The following is a 25067-nucleotide window of genomic DNA, read 5'->3' on the forward strand; positions in this document are numbered from 1 at the left end:
ATATATATATATATATATATATATATATATATAGGGAGGGTATAGTTAAAAAATCATAGTTTCTAGAAAACTCGAAAACTTGTCATTTATGGGGAAGTGGACTTTTAATGAATGAGCGGCAATATTGAAAAAATATATATAACTTTTTAAACCTTTCTATGTCCTTCATGTGTTATTATTATTTTTAAAAATTGTACCATAAAATTACAAATTTTTTTATTTTTCGTTCAAGTATATTCGAGCATATTTTTTTTTTTGACATAAATAAGAAAGATTTAACGTGCCGAACTTTTTTCAATACTATCATTACATATGCAATACTACTTAGCCTTAGGGTTTGGGTTTAGTTTAACTTTTGGGGTTAGGTTTTTGTGGGTTTAGGTTTTGAGTTTAGTTTTTAGGTGTGTGTGTGTGTGTGTGTGGGAGGGGGGATTTTGGTTTTTGGGGGTGGGGCTGGGGGTTTAGGTTTTTGGAGGTGGGGCTGGGGGTTTAGGTTTTTAGGTTTTTGGGGGATGAATGTAGGGGTGTTGGCGGGTTTAGGTTGTTCGTAGTGTTGCACACGTGTAATACTACTTTTTTATATTTTTTTGGTCATTTATTTAATTCTATTATGATATATCCAAAAGATAAAATAAACTTCAAAAAAGAAACACCTTGTGACCTAGTGGTAGGAGACTTGGGTTTTCCAATGGAGACTTAAGTTCAATTCCCACTTGTGTCATATTTGGGTGGATATTGGGCAATGATGGTGACAAACCCACCGAGGGGAGTTCGATCCTGAGCCGCACCCCGGTTTTCATCCGGCTGTTACTTCAGCGAGTCAACTCGTGTGGAGGTAGTACGGTTTCCGGGGGAACTCCGTAACCAAGTCTGGCCAACCCAGCGCGGGCCCGGTTAAGACAACGTAAGTTTAGACAGACTTAGCTAGAGCTGCCAATTAGGCGGTGTGACATTAGGTCACCCAAAAGAAAGTCGCAGTTCAAAAAAAAAACAATTTGTCTTGTCCAGTGGGCGCACTTAGCTATTAATAAATCTGTATAAATGGCTTGCGTTACCCTCTCTCTAGGAACCATTCCAAGAAACTAAAGTGAGTTTGCTCGTTATCTTTTTTAAAATTTGAGGAAATTTGTGAGACTGTGAGTTTATGGCGTAGATGTTTGTGTTTATTTTTATCGATGTGGAATATTTTACCTCCTGTCCTCTAATTCAAAACTTACAAAGTGATGTTTTCTTCTTCTTTTTTCTTTAAAAAAATCAACTGATCATTCTGCCCATGGAATTTCACTACAGGAACACAGATAAGGTTATATAACTTTCAAAAGAAACATTATTAAGATGAGGGTTTCGGTCATAGGTGGAGGCATAAGCGGGTTGGTATCCGCATACGCCTTAGCGAAAGAAGGGGTAGAAGTGGTGTTATACGAGAAGGAGGACTACCTTGGTGGTCATGCTAAGGCGGTGGTCGTGGATGGCATCGATTTGGACCTGGAATTCATGGCCTTCAATCCTGTAAGCATGTCTTCTTAAATGCTCTAGTATCATTCTTCGCAAAAATTGTTCATATGTTCTTTAGTTTTTTCTTTTTAATTCAAATCAAAAAAATCTTTCAGCGTTCTCAGAATGCAAGACGAAATATTCAATTTGAACATACCATGTGAAATAGTAGTAAGAACTAACAACTATCATGAACTACGCATTAATAAACTAACTTACATATCCAATGTTAAATCAAACGTCAGATTTCGGAATATGAATATATCATCCGTTCAAAGCCGGCCAGGGTCGTCGCCGAAAATGTTCGAAGATCTTTAGGCCCGAACAGAAAATACGGGCCATTAAATATAAATTTTTAAAAAGAATATATATAGTACGAACATAAAATACGGGCCCTTAAATACAATTTTTTAAAAAGAATATATATAAAAAAATTAAATATATGAAAATGAATTAATGTCATTTGAATCAACACCAATCATTTAATGTAACTTGAAAAAAATAGGCAATTAATGTCATTTGCATTTAATAAATAGATAATTTGAATATATCGATTCGATTAATTTGAATATTAACATTTGATTCATTAAACACCCCTAACCGGACGGTGTGATACGAAAAATTGCACAAGATGCACTATATATATATATATATATATATATATATATATATATATATATATAGGGAGAGGATAATGAGAAAACTACATATAAAAGAGAAAACTAGAAAACTAACTAAAAAAAAGCTAAAAACATACCAAAAAGGTTTTTTTTACAATTTTTTAACAAAAAATCGCTAGTTTTTATACATAAAAAAATTTTCAAAAAAAAATTGTTGTATTGCACATGTGCAATATATGTGATTATATGTGTACTACACGTACTACACATGTGCACTATATCCGTAATAGTGCACATGTGCAATACAACAAAAAAAATTTATCGTTTATTTTTTTGAAAATTTTTTTCCAGGTATAAAAACCTGCGATTTTTTATAGAAATTAAAAAAAAAATTGGTATGTTTTTTGGGCTTTTTAGTTAGTTTTTTGGTTTTCTCATTTAAACTAGTTTTCTCATGATCCATCCCCTATATATATATATATATATATATATATATATATATATATATATATATATATATAGGGAAAGTATAATGTACTTCAAGGCTTAACCTACATTAACATACATGACAAAAAATATAACGTGCGTTATTATCATAGAACGTGCGTGATTATAGTCCTATGCGTGATTATGTGGTCCCATGCGTGATTATACCCCTGATCCAACGGTTACCATTGTCTCCTACGTGATGTATGATAAGGCTTTTTGTATGTTAACCTTACTCTATATATATATATATATATATATATATATATAGGTAAAGAGTACTGTACAATATTGCTTATCGTACATTACGTACGCTTCAATCTCAGTCGTCAGATCATCTTCCCGCATTTTAAAATCGCATGTTGTTTTTTTTATAACAATTTTGCATATGATAATTTTTGATGAATTCGCATGTTGTTTTTTTGTACCAATTTCGCATGTGATAATTTTGATGAAATAGCATGTTGTTTTTTTATAACAATTTCGCATGTGATAATTTTTGATGAATTCGCATGTTGTTTTTTGTACCAATTTCGCATGTGATATTTTTGATGAAATAGCATGTTTTTTTGTAACAATTTCGCATGTGGTAATTTTGATGAAATCGCATGTTAAAAAACCAACATGCGAAATTGTTACAAAAAAACAACATGCAAATTCAATGCGGGAAGATAATCGGACGGCTGAGATTGTAGCGTACGTAATGTACGATAAGGGCATTTGTACGTTAACCTACCTCTATATATATATATGGGGTTAGGGTAAAATTAAACTGAGTTGTGAGAACTTAGAGAACTCGGTCTTACGGAAGGTTTTTTTAAATTTTTTTTACCAAAAAATCCTTAAAAATCAACTTTTCAAAAAAAAAAACTAGTTTTTTTGCATTTATGGCAGCCATAAATGCTGTAAAAAGTGATATCATGTTTATGTCATCATCTTTTTACAGCCATTGTAAGGGCCGAAAACACCACTTTGATTTTTTTTAAGTCCTAACAAAACTTTTAACTCACTTTGAATTTCTACGGGTGTAAAAAAATAGGAGCAAAACTCACATAGCAAGGCCGAGTTCTCTAAGTTCTCACAACTCGGAGTGGTTTTTCTTTGATCTTATATATATAGATATATATATATATAGAGAGAGAGAGAGAGTTAGGTTAAAATGTAACTTGCCAGTGTTACATTTATTCTGCCTTCAAACCGGAACATTTTTTTCTTTTGTATTTTTTTAAAATATTTACTCAGTGCTTTTTTTTTTCTTGGCTTGAAATGTTTAAAATTATGTGTATTACATGTCCTATTTTTTTTCGAAAAAAAGTTTCAGAACCTAGAGTTTGTATGGTTTGCACAACTCGAGGTGGTTTGCAAAATACCCACCCCCTGTATATATGTGTGTGTGTGGTAGGAGTAGGCTACAAATTTCAAAACTCCTAAAAATGTAAGAAATTTGCATATGTATTGTGTTTTAATATTTAGGCATGATGTTTTAGATTTTTTCGGCATGGCATTACATAGAAAAACATCAAACGTAACAATTTAAAACATAATGAAATTTATTCTAGGCACGAAAGTTAAAACACAATGCCAAGAAAGTTTATCAATATGTTTTAAATTTCATGCATAGAATAGATTTCATTGTGTTTTAAATTGTTAGAGCATTCACATCCAACCCTCCAAATTGCGTGAGAGGGGTTTTTATTTTATGAAAGTGGTTTTTATTTTATGAAAGTGGTTGTAGGTAATCTGTAAATTTGAGAGGACACTATTCATCCTTTATAATTTTTTAATATATTTTGAAAGTGATTGTGAGTGGAAGATAGATAAAATGTAATGATAAAGGTATTAAAAATATTATTTAATTGAAAAGTAGAGAGAAAAGATAGTGATTTTTAGTGAAATATATGATAAAAAAAAAATAAGGGTTTGGATGTGAATGCTCTTACATTTGGTGTTTTTCTATATAATACAATGTCAAAAGAATCTAAAACATTTGTCGTACCTATAAAATTTAAAACATAATATCTATATAGACTTCTCACTTTTTGGGAGTTTGAACTTTCCTCTATTTGTACCTCACTCACCAGAAAAGAAACACAGTAATTATTGCGTTCTTTTTTAAGGAGATGTTATTTTCTTCATTCTTTCTCTTTTTTTAAAGCTCAATGGGGGGCATACAGGATTTTAACATGTATATTTTTTTTATAGTGAGCGGCCGGCCCCCAAGCCTGCCCCTGGGTTAGTCCTAGATGGATGGGTTCATCCTGAACTATTTGTCCATTGAGGTACTTAAAATGATGGATAAATATGCAGGTGACATCTCCCAACATGATGGAGCTGTTTGAGACACTTGGAGTTGATATGAAGGTTTCTGATATGTCTTTCTCGGTGAGCTTAGACGATGTTCATGGCGGCGAATGGGGCAGTAGAAATGGTTTCTCAAGTTTGTTTTCGCAAAAGAAGAATCTGTTGAATCCTCGCTTTTGGCACATGCTCTGGGAAGTAACCAAGTTTAAAGATGATGTTTTGAGGTACAGAAGTTGCAATTGGGGGCGGCACTTATTTACAGCAAAATAAACTACAAGGTCTTTTGAACCGTAAATCTGAATAACTCCAAAAAAATATTTTAATAATTAGAGAAAATAAATGGTTTGATAAAAATCTTGAGAACGGAACTACAACAATCTCTAAAATAGCATTTACAAATTGATTATCCTTTTATATCAACTAATGATTCACTTCAAACTGGATTTCGTAAATTTACAAATTTGAAAATTTATAAATTTTCCAAGTTAAAATATTAAAAGAAAAATGTATTAAGCTTGAAATTTCGTTGAGACATATTTGAATTTGAGCCCAAGGTTTTTTCATACCCTCTGTTTGCCATTTTACATAAACAGTCCCTAAGGTATAAAAGTACCATAATACCCTTACAATTAAGTAGGAAAAAAGTAACAAAGTTAGTTTTATGGATTAAAACAATTATAAAATGCAATCTGTAGGTCAGATATGTCAAAAGATTCCATTTTAGACCGAAGGGGTTAACATTGGCCAAAATAGTAATTTACTCCTTAAATTAATGAAGTTTGATGGATCTAATATCCATTTGAATACATCAAGTGAGCGATCCGGTTTTAATTGATTATATCACGGATCTTAGATCTTGAAGCGACAAAAAACACACTACAACAAAAATGGCTTTTTAGGACCTTTTCTGTGGGACGCTTGTAAAGGAGGGTCCTAAAAAACTATTTAATAGGACTAATGAACTTTTGGGGTCCTTTTATAACATACTCTACTAAACCGGTGTCCTAAAAAACTATTTAATAGGATGGATGATTATTTGGGGTCCTATTATCATAAAATTTAATAGGACACTTAAAATGTAGATCCTAATAAAATAATTTATAAGACATTTAATTGTTAGTGTCCCATTATGTGATACTGTATTAGGACACTTGATCATCTGGGGTCCTATTATAACATAACTTAATAGGACACGCTGTAGTTAAGTCATAAATGTTCAGTGTTATAGGACCATTTCTAGTTGAAGTCATGTTAGAACTTAACTTAATAGGACACTTGACACTTAGGTCTTATAACTTTAAACTTTATAGGACGCTTAATCATTGTGGTGTTATTATAATACACCGTAATAGGACACTTGATATTTGAGTCAAAAAACATTAGTTTTATGGGACGCTTATTCGTTAGAGTTTTATTATAATATAACTTAAAAAGACACTTGAAACTTGGGTCTTATAAATTTAACCTTTATAGGACGCTTAATCGTTATGGTGTTATTATAATACACTGTAATAGGACACCTGATATTTGAGACATAAAACATCAGTTTTATAGGACGCTTATTCGCTAGAGTTCTATTATAACATAACTTAATAGGACACTTGACACTAGGGTCTTATAACTTTAACCTTTATAGGACGCTTAATCATTATGGTGTTATTATAATACATCGTAATAGGACACTTGATATTTGAGTTCTAAAAAATAAATTTTATAGGACGTTTATTTGCTAGAGTTTTATAATAACACTAGATTATTGACCTGTGATTACATGGGATAGTAGTAAACAAACAATAATTTTGAAAGTAAAGTTTCATCATTCATCCTGCTACATTCATTTCCACCCTGGGTTGTGGTTTTCTCTGGTGGTGAGTGGTGGTGGTGGTGAGTAGTGGTGGTGGCCGGTGAGTGGTGGTCGGTGAGTGGTTGTGGTGGTGAGTAGTGGTGGTGGTCGGTGAGTGGTGGTGGTGAGTGGTGGTGGCCGGTGGTGGTTGTGAGTAGTGGTGGTGGCCGGTGAGTGGTGCTGGTGAGTGGTGGTGGTGGCCGGTGAGTGATGGTGGTGGTGGCCAGTGAGTGGTGGTGGTGAATGGTGGTGGTGGTGGCCGGTGAGTGGTGGCCGGTGGTGGTGTTGATTAATTATGGAAAGTTAATCGAGATTAATTGGTGATTAATCAACGCCTAGTCGGGAATCAATCTATGTTTTTTATTTTTATTTTTTGGTTGAATAACGTTATAAATGCATAAGCTTTGAGTACTTATATTTTTAAAATGATGTCCTATATTCTATACATTAAATCGTGTGGAGGCAGTACGGTTTTCGGGGGAACGCCGTAACCAAGTCTGACCAATACAGTGCGGGTCCGGTTAAGACAACATAGTCTAGGTAGATCTTGACCAGGGCTGCAGTTTAAACGGTGTGACATTAGGTCTCAAAAAGAAAGTCACCGTTCAAAAAAATGTAAAATATTGTTAACCCAAAAATAAAACTTACGAATATTTATAAACATCCAATCTAAAATTGTATAAACATATATTTCATTCAAAATGTTGATGTGAAATTATCTAAAATGTTGATTCTAGAAATAAGAACCTACGTAAACAAAGTAAATATGAAATTATCTAAATGTTGATGTGATCAAAAATTGAGATTTAAATATATATTGATGAAATAGAAAAACGATTTGATCCATACCCACATTGGTTGGAATAATAAATTCAAAATGTTAACACCTTGACAAAGTATATAACAATGATGTCAGCTATTTTAGTAAGAGTTAATTGCCATTTTAGTTCTTGTAGTTTGGGTCATTTTGTTAGTTTAGTCTAAAGGTTTCATTTTTAACATCTGGATTCAAAAAGGTTTCATTGTTGCCATTTTGGTCCAACTAACTTAACTCCATCCATATCTGTTAAGTCTCCCAAGGACATTTTAGTCATTTAATTTTTTCCTTTTATTAACCCTTTATTCTTTATTGTTTTTTTCTTTTAATTAAAGCTTTATTGTTTATTGTCTTGCTATAAATAATAGTCACCTCCTACATATATCTGGTATAAGGAAGACAACAAACCATCACCTCCACCACAACAACCATCACCTCCACCTCCACCTCCACCTCAGCCTCCACCGGCCTTAGGCACACCTCCACCACTACCACCCTAGCCAGAACAATTCAGGAAGACAACAAATCGGAAATGATCGGAACCGACAGATAAGATAGACTACAGATCGGAAAGATAATGGTGGTGGTGAACGATTCTCTCTCTCTCTCTCTTTTCTTGGTTCTCTTCAGATTTAACCTAAATTTCATCTGAATCTAACCTGCTATCATCTTCAAATTCATTAACGATAATCAAACAACAAAATCTACATAGAAATTTCATGATAATATGATGCAATTTCATATATAAGTAGTTCAATTGAAACAACGCAAGTGATTTGAATAATTTAGGATGAACATATCAATTTTGACCTAAAATATATTCAAATCTTACTGGCTATCGTCTTCAAATTCATTTAAACATCGATTAAAACAACAAAATCTTCATAAGTTCATAGAATTTCAAGATAAGATGGCGCAACTGTTCTTGATGTTGCTGGTGTGTACCCTTCAACCGCTTCTGGAATGAGATGGATGACGGTTTAATGGTGGTGGCAGCGGATGGTGAAGGACGGCGGTGGCAGGGATGGTGACGGACGGCCGAGAGTGGTGGCGCGGCCAGAGAGTGTAGCGGTTGGTGGATGACGGTGAACTAGCGGTGGAATACCAGTTTGATTCGATCGACGGTTTGATGGTGGTGGCAGCGAATGGTGAAGGATGGCGGTGGCAGGGGATGGTGACGGACGACCGAGAGTGTTGGCGCGGCTAGAGAGAGTGGTGGTTGGTTGATGACGGTGAACTAGCGGTGGAGTACCAGTTTGATTCGATCTCCTTCTCAAGTTGTGTTTGTAGGTTTGAGAAAAATGGGGATTAGGGTAAAGCTTTAATTTAAAAAAAAAGGCACCATTGAAATGATAAAAAATACCCCTTGACTAACAGATATGGATGGGGTTAAGTCAATTGGACCAAAATGGCAACGATAAAACCTTTTTGGATCCATATGTTAAAAATGAAACTTTGGACTAAACTGGCAAAATAACTCAAACCACAGGAACTAAAATAGCAATTAACTCTTTTAGTAATTATTATTTACTAATATATGATCTCTCACGAATTCCTTAAACTTTGGCATCTCATCCGCTACTAACTACCGGAAGAAACGGGATTACGATAAATCTCCTCAACCACACCATATGACAAAAAAAATCCCTGTTCGTCAGTGCAACGCCACCCTGTGCGGCCGAATCAGTATCAACGGCTGCCGCACCAGCGTTGATTAGTCTTTCAACAACAGTCGTTCCGCTCGAGCAGATCCTTGTCGCTGTTGTACTTCACCACCGGGGGAGTTCGTGGCCGCCGCACTACCATATTTATTCTCGTTGTTTGCGGCATCTGATAGGGAGCCGCTGTACCACCTCCAGATTCGTTTTTTTTACTGTTCGCCACTCTAATCTATTTTGTTCGTTCGATTATTGAGGTAAGGGCTTCGATTCTGTTTTCGTTTATCGAATAATCACCGGTGATTATTGGTAATGTTTTGGCTTATGATGTTAAGGAATGAAAATGACAACTATGGATCATTTTTTTTCTTCGGTCACGACAATAATCAGGCAGGCAACTGATACCTTGAAAGCAAAAAGCTAAGAGCACACTATACATTATGTATATAGTATGCATTTGTTTACAAACCTGATGTTATTAAATTGGTTTTCTAAGATATAAAAGTCACTTTATATTTCATACTTTTTGTTGTGTTAACTAAAGATAAACCATGATTTGAAAATGCATTTATAAATAAAGGGTTTCACAAGTGATTTTAGATTTTCTTTTTAGAGTTAATTACTGTTTTCATCCCTGTGGTTTGTCAAAAATCACTATTTCAGTCCATTAGTTTAAAAATTGGGATTTCAGTCCCTGTGGTTTTACTTTTGCAACCATTTCAGTCCATCTCGTAACCATTTCAGTCCCTGTACTTAACAGAATAATGGACTGAAATGGTTACAAAAGTGAAAATACAGGGACTGAAATGGTTACGAAAGTGAAACCATAGGGACTGAAATTGCAATTTTAAACTAATGGACTGAAATAGTGATTTTTGACAAACCACAGGGACAAAAATAGTAATTAACTCTTCTTTTTATATATACGAAAATGCATTCATATGTTCATATGCATTTGATTATGTTTAGTATCTGTTATCGACTCAGTATAAGTTTTGGGATTCAAGTTATGTAAGTATTTGTTTCTATGCCATCTTTTAGATTTGTTTATTATCCGTACCAATCCATTTTGCTCTTCGCATGCCGTCACTACTTTACTCTTGATTTCTCCGTTACTGGTTAACTTTTTGGCTCAGCCGTAGTTTCTTTCTTGTGTTGTCTTATGTGTTTGCAGGTAATCAGGGGAAACAGGGATGAGTGAGAGGAATATGAAGTTAAAGTTTTTAAAGCTTTTAATTTTTTTATTTCAGCAATTGAATAATATAAGACTTAGGTTTTCTGGTGGATTCGAGACTTTTATTTCTTGGTTTCTATCTTTTATTGAAATTCTTTGGTTTTTTATATCTGTAATAGTGACATGCCAGCCCGTTCTGGGTTGGGGTGTTACAAGAATGGTGTGAGGTAAACGTTCAAGTACCAATAAAAAAGATGAAAACTTTGTAAGACCATATGGTTTATTTTCTACAATTCAAGATTGTATTGGTGCATCCATCGCATGGCCCTATCCATTCATCTCGGTATGTATTTGTTAAACTTGTGATACAAATAATTTTAATATCATGCAACTTAATGGTTATACATGGGTGGTTTATTTGTAGGTAGTCCATGAGGATTGAGGACGCATGATGACTCAGGATTTTATACTTCTTATTTCTTTAATTGCTTTTAATTTCTTAGTTAAATGTTAAGACTTTATGTTAGATAATGTTATAACTTATTTATGGTTAGTGTTTTTGTTATGAACATGCTTATTTGAAATATAATGAAGTTGATTAAAAGTAGCTATAATGTTACATCATAACTATTAGGATGTTATATGTTGATGGTCTGTTTATAAAATTGGTTTTATAATCTTATTTGAGATATTAGGACCAGTTTCTTGATATTAAAGTAGCTATAACGTTATCATAAGGGTCCTACAAATTAATTTTTAAGGACGCTTGTATGTGTATCAAAAGATTAAAAGTAGGTAATCACATATTAGAACATAGTAAAAGTGTCCTAATATGTTCTTTTTAGGACGCTATTTAAGTTGTCTATAGACATATTATACGACCATAAAATTGGTTTCATAATCTTATTTGGTATATTAGGACCCTTTTCTTGGTACTAAATTAGCTATAATGTTAAATCATAAGGGTCCTATCAATTAATTTCTAAGGACGCTTGTAACTGTATCAAAAGATTAAAAGTATGTAAGCGCATGTTAAAACATCGTAAAAGTGTCCTAATATGTTTTTATTAGGACACTATTTTGGTTGTTCAAAAACATATTACGCGACCATAAAATTGGTTTCATAATCTTATTTGAGATGTTAGGACGCTCTTTTAGCTCCGGGACTTATTACGACCCCTTTACATGAAACGCTTTTACCGTTGGTCCTATTAAACGAAAGGTCCTATAAAATTGCGTTTTAGGACGCTTTTGCGCGTACTAAAAACCTAGTTTTCTTGTAGTGACAACACCAAAAAATTTCATGAGTTCACCAAGAAAACACACAAAAAAAAAAGTGGGAAACATAAAACCACTAATTTTACATCTAAAGAAATCATTAAAAGATCATTTTACATAGAAAAAAAAAACATTTTTTGCATAATTTAACCGGATCTTTTTAATATAAACAGCAGTTCTAATAAAAAATTTTGAAAAAAAAAATAACTTGTTTTGAACTATTTTCAAACTTTTTTTGGCTTTTTATTTTTCAATTTGTTTTATAAACGACATCTACGTGTTTTATATGCAAAAGCTACGAAAAAAATCAAGTAAAAAATAAGTTTGTTATGAGTTTTTTTTTTTTTTACATGGTTCTCCACTTATGCACGTTTTGGTGATTCCCCATGGAACCTCACTATCGCTATATACATGTGCAAAGCTTTATTGGGGTTGGGAGAGCCCCTATCCCCACCCATTTTTCGCTCGTAGTGTTAATTTTATAGAAAATTCTGATTTTCTTGTAGTGTTAAATATTGGATTATTAAGAATCCGACCATCACCGATTTAGATTTTAAGAGTTCAGCCCATACTGAGTTTTCGATTAAGCTCCGCCATTAAGTATATATGTACCTAAACCAAACTAACACAACCCTTGAATAATGAAAATGTCGGGTAATACTTGACCCAATCCCCTACTATGACCCATGCTTAATTATTCAAATCTTAATCTTATTCTAACTATATAAGATAATAATAAAAGTGCACTTATATTTCTAAAAATATGCTCTTCTCTTAAATGTACAAAGATAATGTTAAGTTCTTGAACTTGCTTGTTTAAATATATGGCTTAATACAACCTTTTGTATTCATGTGTTAATACACATGTATCAAATTTAGCTAATAGTATCCTGTAACTTTATAACCAACACAGGTACCTAGAACACAACCGGGACACTAGTCACTGTGAAACATTGCAAAGCTTCATCATGTCACATGGTTACTCTGAATTATTTCAAGATTCTTATCTTGTGAGCAAACATCAAAACTTTATTTAGTGTTCTTAAATAAGCTTACATATGATCAGCGGCCAGGATTTATTTTCTGGAGAGGGGTGGGGATTGGGATTTTTGCTTACAAATTATACAAATTTATTTTTTGGCCCCCCACCCCCCACTACATGTTGGTCCGCCCATCTATATGAATACCTTGATATGCGTGTGGAGTTAGGTTTGAGAGAAATCACTAAAAACTTGAAAACCATGAAAAACCACTATCAACTAATGAAAGGTTTTTTTCTCATTTCTTTTAATTAAAAGGTTAGTATTGTAAAAAAGTAAAATGGATATTAACATATATTGTTAAAAATATGTGTTTCTATTGTTACATATATTGGGCTTATTTTCATTCGTTGGTTTATATTGTTAGTTGGGTTGTTACTAGTTTGTTATTGGGCTTATGAAGGTTGTTATTGGACTTATGTGTTGTGTAAGCCTGTTTGTTGTTACAGAAATATCTAAGGGCCTGATTGTAAATTGGAGGGCTGATCGTGTAAGCTGTTGATAGTTCTGGACTTGTTTGGAAGATTGGAGTATAAATACCTTGTCTCTCTCTTCAATGATTCAGTTGATCAGTTTCAATTCTCTCTCTCTTGTTGTTGTTACCTTCTAGGGTTTGTACGAACAATCTCAGTAGTTTGAGAGATTGTTCTTCTGGATTTGTTGTATTTCTGTTCTGATGATCATCAGTGGATGATCATCTATGTACTTCTGTACTTGTTTTGATTAGATCTTACAGTTGTAAGATCATTGGGCACTTGGGGGGCAAATATTTTGGGTTGGTTTAATAAGAGTTTTCTCACCTGTTTTTGTCGCTATTTCTTGTGTTGATCAGTTGTTTGTGATTACTTGTTATTTCATAAAATTTCACATGGTATCAGAGCTTCAAGGCTCTGGATCTGTTGTTATTCCGCTGTGATTTGCTGATTTTTTGTTGATTTGTGTCTAGGTCTGTTTGGAGTTACAGATCTGGCTATTATTCTGGATAGATCATCTTGATCTTGGAGTTGTGCTTCGATCTTTGTGCCTGAAACCCTAGCTAGGGTTTTATTGCAAGTGTGAAGGTTCTCCTCGTTCTTGGTGAAAAACACTCTGTGTTGGTCTCTAAATCCTTGAAGATTTAGGGCAAACTGACCAGTAGTGTTTTATTGATTGTTGTTGATTCTAGATCTGTTGTTACAAACTTCAGATCTAGTTGCACCCACTGTGAGGCTATTCTCCCCCTCTCTTTTGTTTTTTGTTGATTGGTTGATTAGTTGAAGTCGGGGTAGTGAGGACCGGCACATTTGATTGTTGATATTTGTTTGTTGATCTTGGTTTTATTTCTTAGATTTGAGTATTGGCTCCTGTATTAAGACCTGTCCAGGCACTATAAGTGATGAACCTGGAATCTGGACACTGATACAGCTTCGCCGTTTTGTGATTGAGTGATTTCTTGTTATTGTTTGTATTGTTGTTATACTGTTTGTTGTGTTTGCTGTGATTGTTTACCATGACTGATAAAGATACTAGTTCGTCTCAAACCTTGATTAGTAAACTGGATATTGGTGACCCTTTGTTTCTGCATCCTAGTGACTCTAGTTCTCTGACCATTGTTAGTATAAAATTAAAAGGAACTGAAAACTACAGAGTCTGGTATAGTGCTATGAAATTAGCTTTGGAAGCCAAAAATAAGTTTGGCTTTATTGATGGTAAATGTGAAAAGAAAACTGATGATTCTGTGCTAAGTAGTCAGTGGGATAGATGTAACTCTGTGGTTTTAAGTTGGTTGTTAAATTCTGTGTCAGAAGAGTTATATCTTGGTCAAGTTTTCTCTAAACTTGCATCTGAGGTTTGGACAGACTTAAAAGAAACTTATGATAAGGTAGATGGCTCAATAGTGTATGACTTGTATAAAAAAATTAATTGCATAACTCAAAATGGTAGCTCAGTATCTGAATACTATCATAAGCTAAATACTATGTGGAAGCAGTTTGATGCTGTGCTTCAACTGCCTACATGTTCTTGTCAAGCTGCAAAAGATTTCAATGATTTTTCTACATTAATAAAACTGATGCAGTTTCTTATGGGTTTAGATGATATTTATCATCCTGTAAGAACAAATTTGTTAACTAGAGAGCCATTGCCTTCAGTCAAAGTTGCTTTTTCAATTGTGTCTAGAGAGGAGTCACATAGAAATTCTAGTAATGTTACTAAAAATCAAAGTGTGTCATTTGTAGCAAAAACAAATCAGTCTTTTGATCAAAGAAAAAGAGAATTTAAAGGTCCTAACCCAAATTTTAAATGTACTCATTGTAATAAAATAGGACATACTGTGGACAGATGTTTTGAAGTTATAGGATATCCTCAGGGGTTTAAAAAGAAACCTGTTAATCAAAGTGGTAAAAATGTGTCTAATCCTAAGTCAAATGCATCTTTTGTTCCTTCTGGTTCTCCTTTTTCTCCTGAGCAGGTTGCAAAAATTCTAAGTTTGTTGGGTGAAAAGTCAAGTACTGAGTCCCAATCCTCTAATATAGGAGGTAAGACTAGTTGTGGCTTTAATTCCTTAGGAGAGGTCATGAGTTGTTCTAGTTTGGTTAATTTTGGGTTTGATTTTAACTGGATTTGTGATTCAGGTGCTAATCAGCACATGGTCAAAACTGATAGAGAAATGTTTAATTGTGTTGATGTTTCTGAATATGATTTGTTTGTGTCACATCCTAATGGTACAAAAGCTAAAGTTTCAAAAATTGGCAGTTTAAAACTTGCTGAAAATGTTGTTTTAATTGATGTGTTTTTTGTACCTACTTATAGTGTTAATCTGTTATCTGTGTACAAATTAGCCAAAGATAATAACATTACTGTTGTGTTTAATGAACATACTTGTGTGCTTCAGGATTTGAAATCAGGGAAAGCCCTGGTGACTGGTAAACAGGATAATGGTTTGTACTTTGTTAACAAAGGTGATAGTGCTGTTAATCTTTGTTTTAATAGTTTGAGTGTTAGCAATTTGTGGCATAATAGATTAGGGCATCCTGCTGATCAAGTTTTGTCTATTTTAAAAACTGATTTAGGTGTTGTTGGTTTTGAAAAACAATCATGTGAAATCTGTCATAGAGCTAAACAGGTTAGAACTCCTTTTCCTTTAAGTGAACACAAGTCAAAACATGTAGGTGATTTAATTCATTTGGATGTTTGGGGACCTTATAGGGTTACTAGTAGAGATGGGTTTAAATATTTTCTAACTGTTGTTGATGACTATTCACGGGTTGTTTGGTGTTATTTGTTAAAAAGCAAAATAGAAGTTTTTGAAAATATTGAAAGCTTTTATGAATTAATATTAACTCAGTTTAAAAAAAGAGTTAAGGTTTTTAGATCTGATAATGGAACAGAGTTTGTAAATCATAAAATGGATATGTTTTGTAAATCAAAAGGTATCTTACATCAAACAACTTGTGCTTATACACCTCAGCAAAATGGTGTTGTTGAGAGGAAACATCGACATATGTTAAACTTGGCTAGATCATTACTGTTTCAAAGTGGTGTTCCTCTTTCTTTCTGGTCTGATTGTGTTTTGACAGCTGTTTATATTATCAACAGGTTACCTTCATCTGTGTTGTTAGGAAAAAGTCCTTTTGAGTTAATGTTTGGTTTTAAACCCTCTTTTGCACATTTTAGGATATTTGGTTGTTTATGCTTCAGCACTATTCTTAATGATACTGATAAAATGTCTTTTAATGCTGAAAAATGTGTTATGATTGGTTACTCAAATGTTAAAAAAGGCTATAAACTGTGGAGTCTTGATAACAAAAAAGAGTTTTTTTCTAGAGATGTTAAATTTTTTGAAGATGTGTTCCCTTTTAAATCTAATAGTATAACCAATCATGATACTTTAACTGATAGCTTAAATCAGTTAAATTTTTTTGATAGTGCTGAAATTATAACAACTAATCCTATACATCCCAATGATGAAGAGGGGAACAGTGGATCTCATGGGGTTTCTGATGATGATCAGCAACCTTTCCCCTCTACATCTACCACTCCAAGCAGTGTTGAACACCAACATTCTATTGGAGTTGAAAGTAGTAGTAGTGAAGGGACTGGTAGGGCAGAGGACATTAGAACTTCACTTGATGAGATCAACCCATCTGAGGGAACAAATGTATCTCTTAGGAGATCTAGTAGGAAAAGTGTTTTACCAAAGAAACTTGAGAATTTTGTGTTAAATAGTAAAGTTAAGTATAGTTTGGATAAAGTTGTTAACTATGCTTGTTTGTCTACTGAGAATTTGTGCTTTGTTACTGCTCTTAATAAAACTGTTGAACCTTCTTCATATGAGGAAGCAGCTAAAGATCCTAGATGGGTTGAAGCTATGAACAAATAAATGGAGGCTTTGTTCAGGAATAACACTTGGATCTTAGCTGATCTTCCTCAAGGTCGAAAGGCCATTGGTTGTAAATGGGTATATAGGGTTAAGTATAAGTCAAATGGAGAGATTGAAAGGTTTAAAGCTCGGCTGGTAGCTAAGGGCTTTAACCAAAGAGAAGGTCTTGATTTTGGAGAGACCTTCTCGCCTGTGGTTAAAATGGTAACAGTTAGAACTGTTATAGCCTTAGCTGTTTCTTATAATTGGCCTTTGTATCAGCTTGATGTTGATAATGCCTTCTTGCATGGAACTATTAGTGAAGATGTGTACATGAAATTGCCTCAAGGTTATTATTCTAAAAATGAATTGAAAGTTTGTAAACTTGTTAAGTCTTTATATGGCCTTAAGCAGGCTCCTAGAAAGTGGAATGAAAGACTAACTGATGTTTTGTTAAATTCTGGTTATGTTCAAAGTAAGTGTGATCATTCTTTATTTGTCATGTTGAAAGAAAGTGTTACTGTCTTCTTGTTGGTTTATGTTGATGATGTAGTTGTTACAGGAAACTCAGAATATGAAATTAAAAAGATTAAAACCATATTGCATGAAACTTTCAAAATAAAAGATTTAGGCATTTTAAAATATTTTTTAGGTATTGAAGTTTTATATGATAAGGATATTATTTGTCTAAATCAGAGAAAGTATTGTCTTGAACTTTTAAATGAATATGGTTTTTTAGGTTGTAAACCTGTTTCTACTCCTATTGAACTGAGTTCTCTTGTTACTTCTAAAATTGAGAAAAATCAACAATTGCTTAATAATGTTACTGGATTTCAAAAACTGATTGGAAAGTTAATATATTTGTCCTTGACAAGGCCAGATATTAGCTATACAGTTCAGTTTTTAAGTCAGTTCATGCATAGTCCTAAAGAAGTTCATCTGAGTTTAGCACTTAGATTGTTAAGGTATTTAAAACAGAGTCCAGGAAAAGGCTTATCTTTTAAAAAAAGTTCTAAACTTGAATTGTATGGTTTTGCCGATTCTGACTGGGCAAAGTGTTTGCAAACTCGTAAATCTGTTACTGGATTTTGTATATTTTTAGGCTCTTGTCTTGTTTCTTGGAAAAGCAAAAAACAATCTACAGTTGCTCGTTCAACTGCAGAAGCAGAATATAGAGCTATGTGTTCTGCAACGTGTGAGCTTTTGTGGTTAAGAAACTTGTTGTCTGAGCTAAATGTTAGTTGTGATCTACCTATGTCTTTAAACTGTGATAGTCAAGCTGCTATTTCAATAGCAGCGAATCCTGTGTTTCATGAACGAACGAAACATTTTGAGTTGGATCTACATTTCTTGAGAGAAAAATTGGCTGATGGTGTTATAAGAACTGTCAAGGTTGATACAGAAAGTCAGCTTGCTGACATTCTTACCAAAGGTCTTACTAGTGATCAGCATGAATTGTTTTGTAATCAACTTGGATTGATTGACATGTTTAAACCAATCGAATGAAGGGGGGATGTTAAAAATATGTGTTTCTATTGTTACATATATTGGGCTTATTTTCATTCGTTGGTTTATATTGTTAGTTGGGTTGTTACTAGTTTGTTATTGGGCTTATGAAGGTTGTTATTGGACTTATGTGTTGTGTAAGCCTGTTTGTTGTTACAGAAATATCTAAGGGCCTGATTGTAAATTGGAGGGCTGATCGTGTAAGCTGTTGATAGTTCTGGACTTGTTTGGAAGATTGGAGTATAAATACCTTGTCTCTCTCTTCAATGATTCAGTTGATCAGTTTCAATTCTCTCTCTCTTGTTGTTGTTACCTTCTAGGGTTTGTACGAACAATCTCAGTAGTTTGAGAGATTGTTCTTCTGGATTTGTTGTATTTCTGTTCTGATGATCATCAGTGGATGATCATCTATGTACTTCTGTACTTGTTTTGATTAGATCTTACAGTTGTAAGATCATTGGGCACTTGGGGGGCAAATATTTTGGGTTGGTTTAATAAGAGTTTTGTCACCTGTTTTTGTCGCTATTTCTTGTGTTGATCAGTTGTTTGTGATTACTTGTTATTTCATAAAATTTCACATATATGTACCTCTCGAAAGTACAAATATGTATCTCATATAAGGTGTATACATGTATTTCGTGAATTACATATAGTTTTTTTTCTCAATAAATCAGTAACATAAATGAATTAAAAAATTATTTGTTGATAGTGTTTACTCGCGGTTATCAAGTATCTTCTAAGCTGTCTTATAATCTCTCCTCTCCTCTGCATATGTATATATTCATGTCTCAATTAATGTACACAACAGGTACCAATGTGCTCTTCAATTTGGCCCTTCCCTGCGGAACAAATTCTGAGTTTCTCTGCCTTTTTAGTTCTCTCGTTCCTTCACAATCACCATAACCTTCAGGTACAACTCTTCTAGAAACAAGAAACATAAGGTGTCTAAAATCTGTCTAGAAGAAGAAAAACGAAGTAAAAAATAACTTTATATAGTAAGTGAGATAGAGAAATATGATAATTTTAATAAATTCTCAATGTCAGTCCGATTGATCATGTGAAACCTTGATGAAACTAATAGTATGTGTTTTTAACAATGATCAAAACATATATAGACATATAGTAAAAGAATATGAGTAATCGTCTACTTCCAAATTTATCCTTAGCTTAAACTAGTAATTCAATCATGAAATAAAAACTATTAGTTATCTTGAAACCAAGATTAATGACTTGGAAAGTTAACACAACACACTGATGAAATGCAATTAAAAAATATGTTCAAGACCAACTTCTCTTAGACTATCCGCATCAGTGAAAGGCTATCATTTCTACAAACAGCCTAATCAGCATGCCACATCAGCTTTTCACTTATTTTTCCCACAAACACTTTTTACCCACAACAATAACATATATATCCTTCCCACAAACAACCTTATTATAATTATTTTATTAAATTTAAACTAAATAAAAAAAAAGAAAGGACCCACCATTCCCCCATTCTTCACCATTCTTCCTTAAGAATCCTTAAGAATGAACACCCTCCATGTCATCCTCTACAACACCCACTAATCCATCCCTCTCACAAATGCCCTCCACATAGGCCAAGAATCACCTACAAACATCCTTGATGTGGATAGTCTTAGATACCAAATTGTTGGAAAACAACTAATTACACACGAGGAAACTTAATATTCCTTTAAAATAAGTCATATAAGCATGATATGTCGAGTAAAAAAAAAGATTAATTGGGACACATGTGATCTTGCTAGAAGGAATATATTTTTATTTTTTATGTTGAGCTTATTTTGTGCATCTTTTATCAGGTTTTTGGTCACCATCAATGGCTCACGACCAGAAGCGGTTCACATACTTATGTCAAAAAGGTGATTCTTTTATATATCTTCCATCTAGCTAAGTCATTGTTAGACCATCCTCACTATATAAGTTGGAATGAATGACAGCTCAAAGAGGATTTGGAACGTAGAGGCTGCCAAATAAGAACAGGTTGCTCAGTTCAATCAGTCTCAAAACTTGATAATGGTAAATAGTTGCATTATACTAGTTAATTAATTTGTTTCTACCTTTTAAATTTGCATCGATAATGCCTAATTTTTTAGTAGCTAGTGTCATTCTCAAAAATTGTTTTGTGAATCTGTGTCAATTGAGTTTCGGACATATATAGCCTACAAAAACAAGTATCAAATAGTATATAACACATAAATAAAGTGTGGGCGACACTTGTGATCAACATGTAGATCCAACCCAGGCTATTAGGTCTTGTCCTTTTTTTCTTTGTTATTTTCATCATGGTTAATGGATAAATTGGGAAACAAGTTCTATGGATTATGAGTTAATTTGTGCTTGTTATTAAGAAAAAAACTATAAAACACATAAATAAAACTTGTTCCTATCAATTCTCCAATGTAGTTGTCATCTAAATTCCTCTCGTTGATTGCATATATCATGATGCTAAAGAATATGTCTACTATAAGTCATAGTTGAACCAATATTAATTGAATGTCACCAAATACAGGTTGTTTGATAATATGTGAAGATGGCTCTCAAGAAAGGTGTAATGGATGCATAATAGCCACACACACTTCAGATGCTCTCAGAATGATAGGAGAACAAGCTTCATATGAAGAGAAAAGAATACTCAGTGCTTTTAACTACGTCTATAGGTATGCTCGCCCTCATGACTTGGAATATATACTTTCCACATGTGCACTCAAGCGCAGGGGCGGATTTAGCATGGTTCCATGGGTTCCCAGGAACCCATTCGATTCGAAGAAAATGGAAAAAATTAGTGTAAACCTTGTATGATTTGTGAAAAATTAATGAAAATTAGTGAAAAACTACCAAAAGGAACCCAGTGGAATCTGACCCTGGATCCGCCACTGCTCAAGCGCCTTTATTTTATGTATTGACATGTTGAGCTTCTTAATTTGCAGTGATATGTTTCTGCATCGTGACACAACGTTAATGCCCCAAAACCAGACAGCATGGAGTGCATGTAACTTCCGTGGATCAACAATGGATAAGAAAGTATGCCTGACATACTGGCTCAATGTGATACAGGTACCTATGTGCTTTGCATCTTATACTTAAAGATAACTTAATATATTCAGGCAAAGCTCTTGCATGAAACTTGGAAAACATACCCGGATAGTATAGAACCAGTGTGAACACCTACTTTGTTTTTAAGTGCATTAAATCATATTAGAACATATCTACTTTGAGAGTGAATGCTATTATCATAAGTGAAAATGTTTTTCCAAAGGATTGAAGCCTTCAAGCAAATAATTAGTAGATATAAATGATCATGAGTGCAACTTTGCAAGTCAAGAACACATGGTGTATACCTTTTCCTCCCAGTAGTAATCATATTGTTCTTGTGCAACAACTATTCACTATTTAAATCAAAATACAGAACATTGATAACAAGGGACTACCTTTCCTTGTTACAATTAATCCACCTCGAACCCCGGAGAGTACAGTGCTTAAGTGGTCGACTAAACGTCCAGTTACATCCGTTGCTGCATCAAAGGCTTCATTTGAGCTTCATACCATTCAGGGAAAGAGAAACATTGTGTTTTGTGGAGCATACCAAGGTACGTAGTAATACTTATTGTACCAACAACTCACATGTTTTTTGCCAATATATGCAACAATGCATTGACCTTCAATATGCAAGTTGAATCGGACGCATCTTCTCACAAAACGGCTCGTATAAACAATTTTTATTACAGCCTTACAATATAGACCTCTAAGTGTTTACAATGACACTTTGACCCGTATACATACTCTACAATAATGACACAGTGGCCATTGTACTAATTAGTTAATTAGTTTATTTTAAACATCAATAAAACACGCATCTTTAAGTTTAAATCAACCAATTAGATACTTGAAAGTCATAAGTTGATTTATAAAATGAGATAAAAGGAGTGGCGCATAACAGGATTTAACTTGTTTATTGGCCAGTCAAAGAACTAAAAGTTGCCATGCACAACTAATTCATTTTTTCCAGGAGCTACAACCCAATAAATCTTAATCTTCTCACAAGATTATATTTATACTGAGTATTCATTTTTTGAAAATTTGGTATTATCATGGTCTTCTTCATCAATTAATGTAACGAAAGGTCTTCTGACCTACACTAATTCCAACAGGTTTTGGATTACATGAAGATGGAGTGAAGGTAACTTCATTTGTATATAAAACTTTATTGAACAATAGCATATCAAAGTATCTCTTGGATAGTTGGTTTAACTGTTTAAGGTTCCATACCGAGTTAAGGGATATATGGCACATCATAGTTAAAAGCATCTAAATATGTCTCACATGGATTTTAATGTGTTGTAGGTGGGCATTCATGCAGCAAACATCATGCTTAATAAGAGTTATGATATTATAAACAACCCTAAACAGATGGTACCCTCTTTGATGGAAACTGGTGCACGGTCATATATTGTTAACTTTCTTCAAGATTATATCGCTATCGGAACTTTAATGTGAGTCACACTTTAATACATGCGATCTTTGTTAAAAGCTTGTCCTCTATTTCATACATATGACAAGACAATCATCTCAAGAGACAGTACTACTTAGTTTCTAGATTTAAAAAGCATACATTAGCTTCCTTTTGACTTATTTCTTCACAGCTGCAACTATACTAACTAATGGAAATTGTATCAAAATGAACACACGATCTTGAAAACGCACACAGAAAAAGAATTGATTGAAACACTTGCACTTCACCATATTATTATTGAATTCACTCTCAAAATTGGATTACACGGGGAGCATTCTTTCCTCCCTTTATGACAAAGTAAAAGATATAGAAAGGTAACCACAAAGTCCAAGAAACCAACTTAAAATCTTGACCTCTATGGACATTAATGTATTGTCGAATCATCCCTGGACTTTAAAAGGTTTTTACCTTTTGCAGTTTGATTGAAGAAAGGGGTATAGTGTTCACCTTTGAAGGATCCAAAAGGAAAAGTCCGTTAAAAGTTTATTTAAAAGTTCACAACCCCCAATTTTATTGGAAGGTTAAAGCTCTATTGCCTTCTTTTACATTGTTCATTCATTTTTACGAGTTTCCGTTTACTCTAACAAAGTTAGCAGTAGATCCACAATATGGAGCACGTTCCATTACTTATGCCATACCATGCATAATGTTTTGTTACGCTAAAAACTTGTTGTAGATTATCACACAAGCTGAATTAGGTTTCGCGGACGCGTACATAAAAGGAGACGTTTCCTTCACCGATAAAAATGAAGGTCTTCTTAATATGTTGATGGTATGCTCTTCGTTGATATACATATACATCTTTTCATGGCTCCCTACTGATTTTTTCATGGTTGCAGCTTTTTATTGTTAATAGTGAGTTACAAAGTTCTGCGTCAAGGTTTAAAAAAAGGTAAATAGAGCTTCCATATGAGCGTACCATGTTGCAAGATTAATATCCCTTCACATTAATAATCAAATAAACTATGTGTGGCTTTACTTCAGAGGATGGACACCAATGTTTTTAACAGCAGCACTATCAAATGCAAAATATATCTATCATCACGTTATGAGGAAAAATACAATTAGTCAAGCACGCAGTAACATTTCTCAACACTATGATCTGGCATGTGAAAGTTTTCTTATCATCTTGACTACCTTTTCCTACTTTTACAGATATTTTGTAGGACAGTTTACCATCTTCATACACCTCATTTATGCTTTTGTCGTCTAATATGTTGTCTTCTCATGTTTTTTAGAGCAATGAACTTTTTTCTCTCTTCATGGATGATACAATGCAATACTCATGCGCAATATTCAAGGTGAAGATTGCAATGATCATATTGTTCCTTGTTTGGAGTTCAAGTAATTAGTATAACACTTTCTAACTGTAATACTTCTGATAGAGCAAGGATGATGACTTGAAAACTGCACAGCTGAGAAAAATATCTTCCTTAATTGAAAAGGTGAGTGATTGCATACTTTTACTTTCCTTTTTTTCTAAGAAAAAATTTCAATTAAATGGGTTGATATTTGTATCCCAAAACCCTGATTTATGTCATTTTGTCTCTAAGAGAACTTTGTGTTGAAATGTTTCATTAAATCAATCAATGTAGGCAAGAGTTAATGAAAACCATGAAGTTCTTGACATAGGATGTGGTTGGGGAAGGTTTGGTATTGAATTAGTCAAACAAACTGGCTGCAAATACACAGGCATCACCCTTTCGAAAGAGCAAATTAAATATGCAGAAAGTAAAGTGAAGGAAGCTGGCCTCCAGGTAAGTGTTCATACGATTACGAAATGCCCAAAAAAGGATATTTACTTTAGAGAAAAGATTAACATTGAATGCAAATTAATTTGCAATCAAGTGCTAACATTGCACAACTTTACAACTCTGACTTCCTTCAATGATTTTCTTAATGCAATTAACTCTTCAGGATCGAATCAGATTTCTACTATGTGACTATAGGCAATTACCTGACACTTCCAAATATGAT

At 33.6% G+C, this 25067-nt stretch overlaps 2 protein-coding genes and 1 long non-coding RNA gene across 6 annotated transcripts; all 3 read left to right on the forward strand.

The window, feature by feature from the left end:
- The first annotated feature begins 1076 nt into the window (after positions 1-1076).
- On the forward strand, positions 1077-11000 carry LOC110894356 (protoporphyrinogen oxidase 2-like). Of its 4 annotated transcripts, XM_035980832.1 has the most exons (4): positions 1079-1509; positions 4908-5125; positions 10394-10736; positions 10818-11000. In XM_035980832.1, exons 1-3 carry the CDS (start codon positions 1336-1338, stop codon positions 10395-10397), a joined length of 396 nt encoding a protein of 131 aa, XP_035836725.1. In that variant the 5' UTR covers positions 1079-1335; the 3' UTR covers positions 10398-10736; positions 10818-11000. The 4 variants fall into 4 exon arrangements, 3 of the variants coding, with proteins under 3 accessions (XP_035836724.1, XP_035836725.1, XP_035836723.1); XM_035980831.1 differs by lacking the exons at positions 10394-10736; positions 10818-11000 and having other exon boundaries at positions 1077-1136; positions 1291-1509; positions 4908-5868; XR_002566258.2 differs by lacking the exons at positions 1079-1509; positions 4908-5125 and adding an exon at positions 6960-9476.
- Positions 11001-12599: 1599 nt separating this feature from the next.
- LOC118484818 lies at positions 12600-20592 on the forward strand. The gene is made up of 3 exons (XR_004874538.1): positions 12600-12681; positions 19365-19466; positions 20380-20592. It is a non-coding gene; the product is annotated as an uncharacterized LOC118484818 (long non-coding RNA).
- Positions 20593-21172: 580 nt separating this feature from the next.
- LOC110894355 lies at positions 21173-24944 on the forward strand. The gene is made up of 12 exons (XM_035981219.1): positions 21173-21237; positions 21508-21634; positions 21987-22167; positions 22729-22757; positions 22922-23070; positions 23508-23610; positions 23767-23938; positions 24101-24195; positions 24329-24391; positions 24476-24535; positions 24686-24847; positions 24939-24944. Exons 1-12 carry the CDS (start codon positions 21173-21175, stop codon positions 24942-24944), a joined length of 1212 nt encoding a protein of 403 aa, XP_035837112.1.
- The last annotated feature ends 123 nt before the right edge of the window (positions 24945-25067 follow it).

The sequence above is a fragment of the Helianthus annuus genome, chromosome 12 (assembly GCF_002127325.2).
Source record: "Helianthus annuus cultivar XRQ/B chromosome 12, HanXRQr2.0-SUNRISE, whole genome shotgun sequence".
Lineage (NCBI taxonomy): Eukaryota > Viridiplantae > Streptophyta > Magnoliopsida > Asterales > Asteraceae > Helianthus > Helianthus annuus.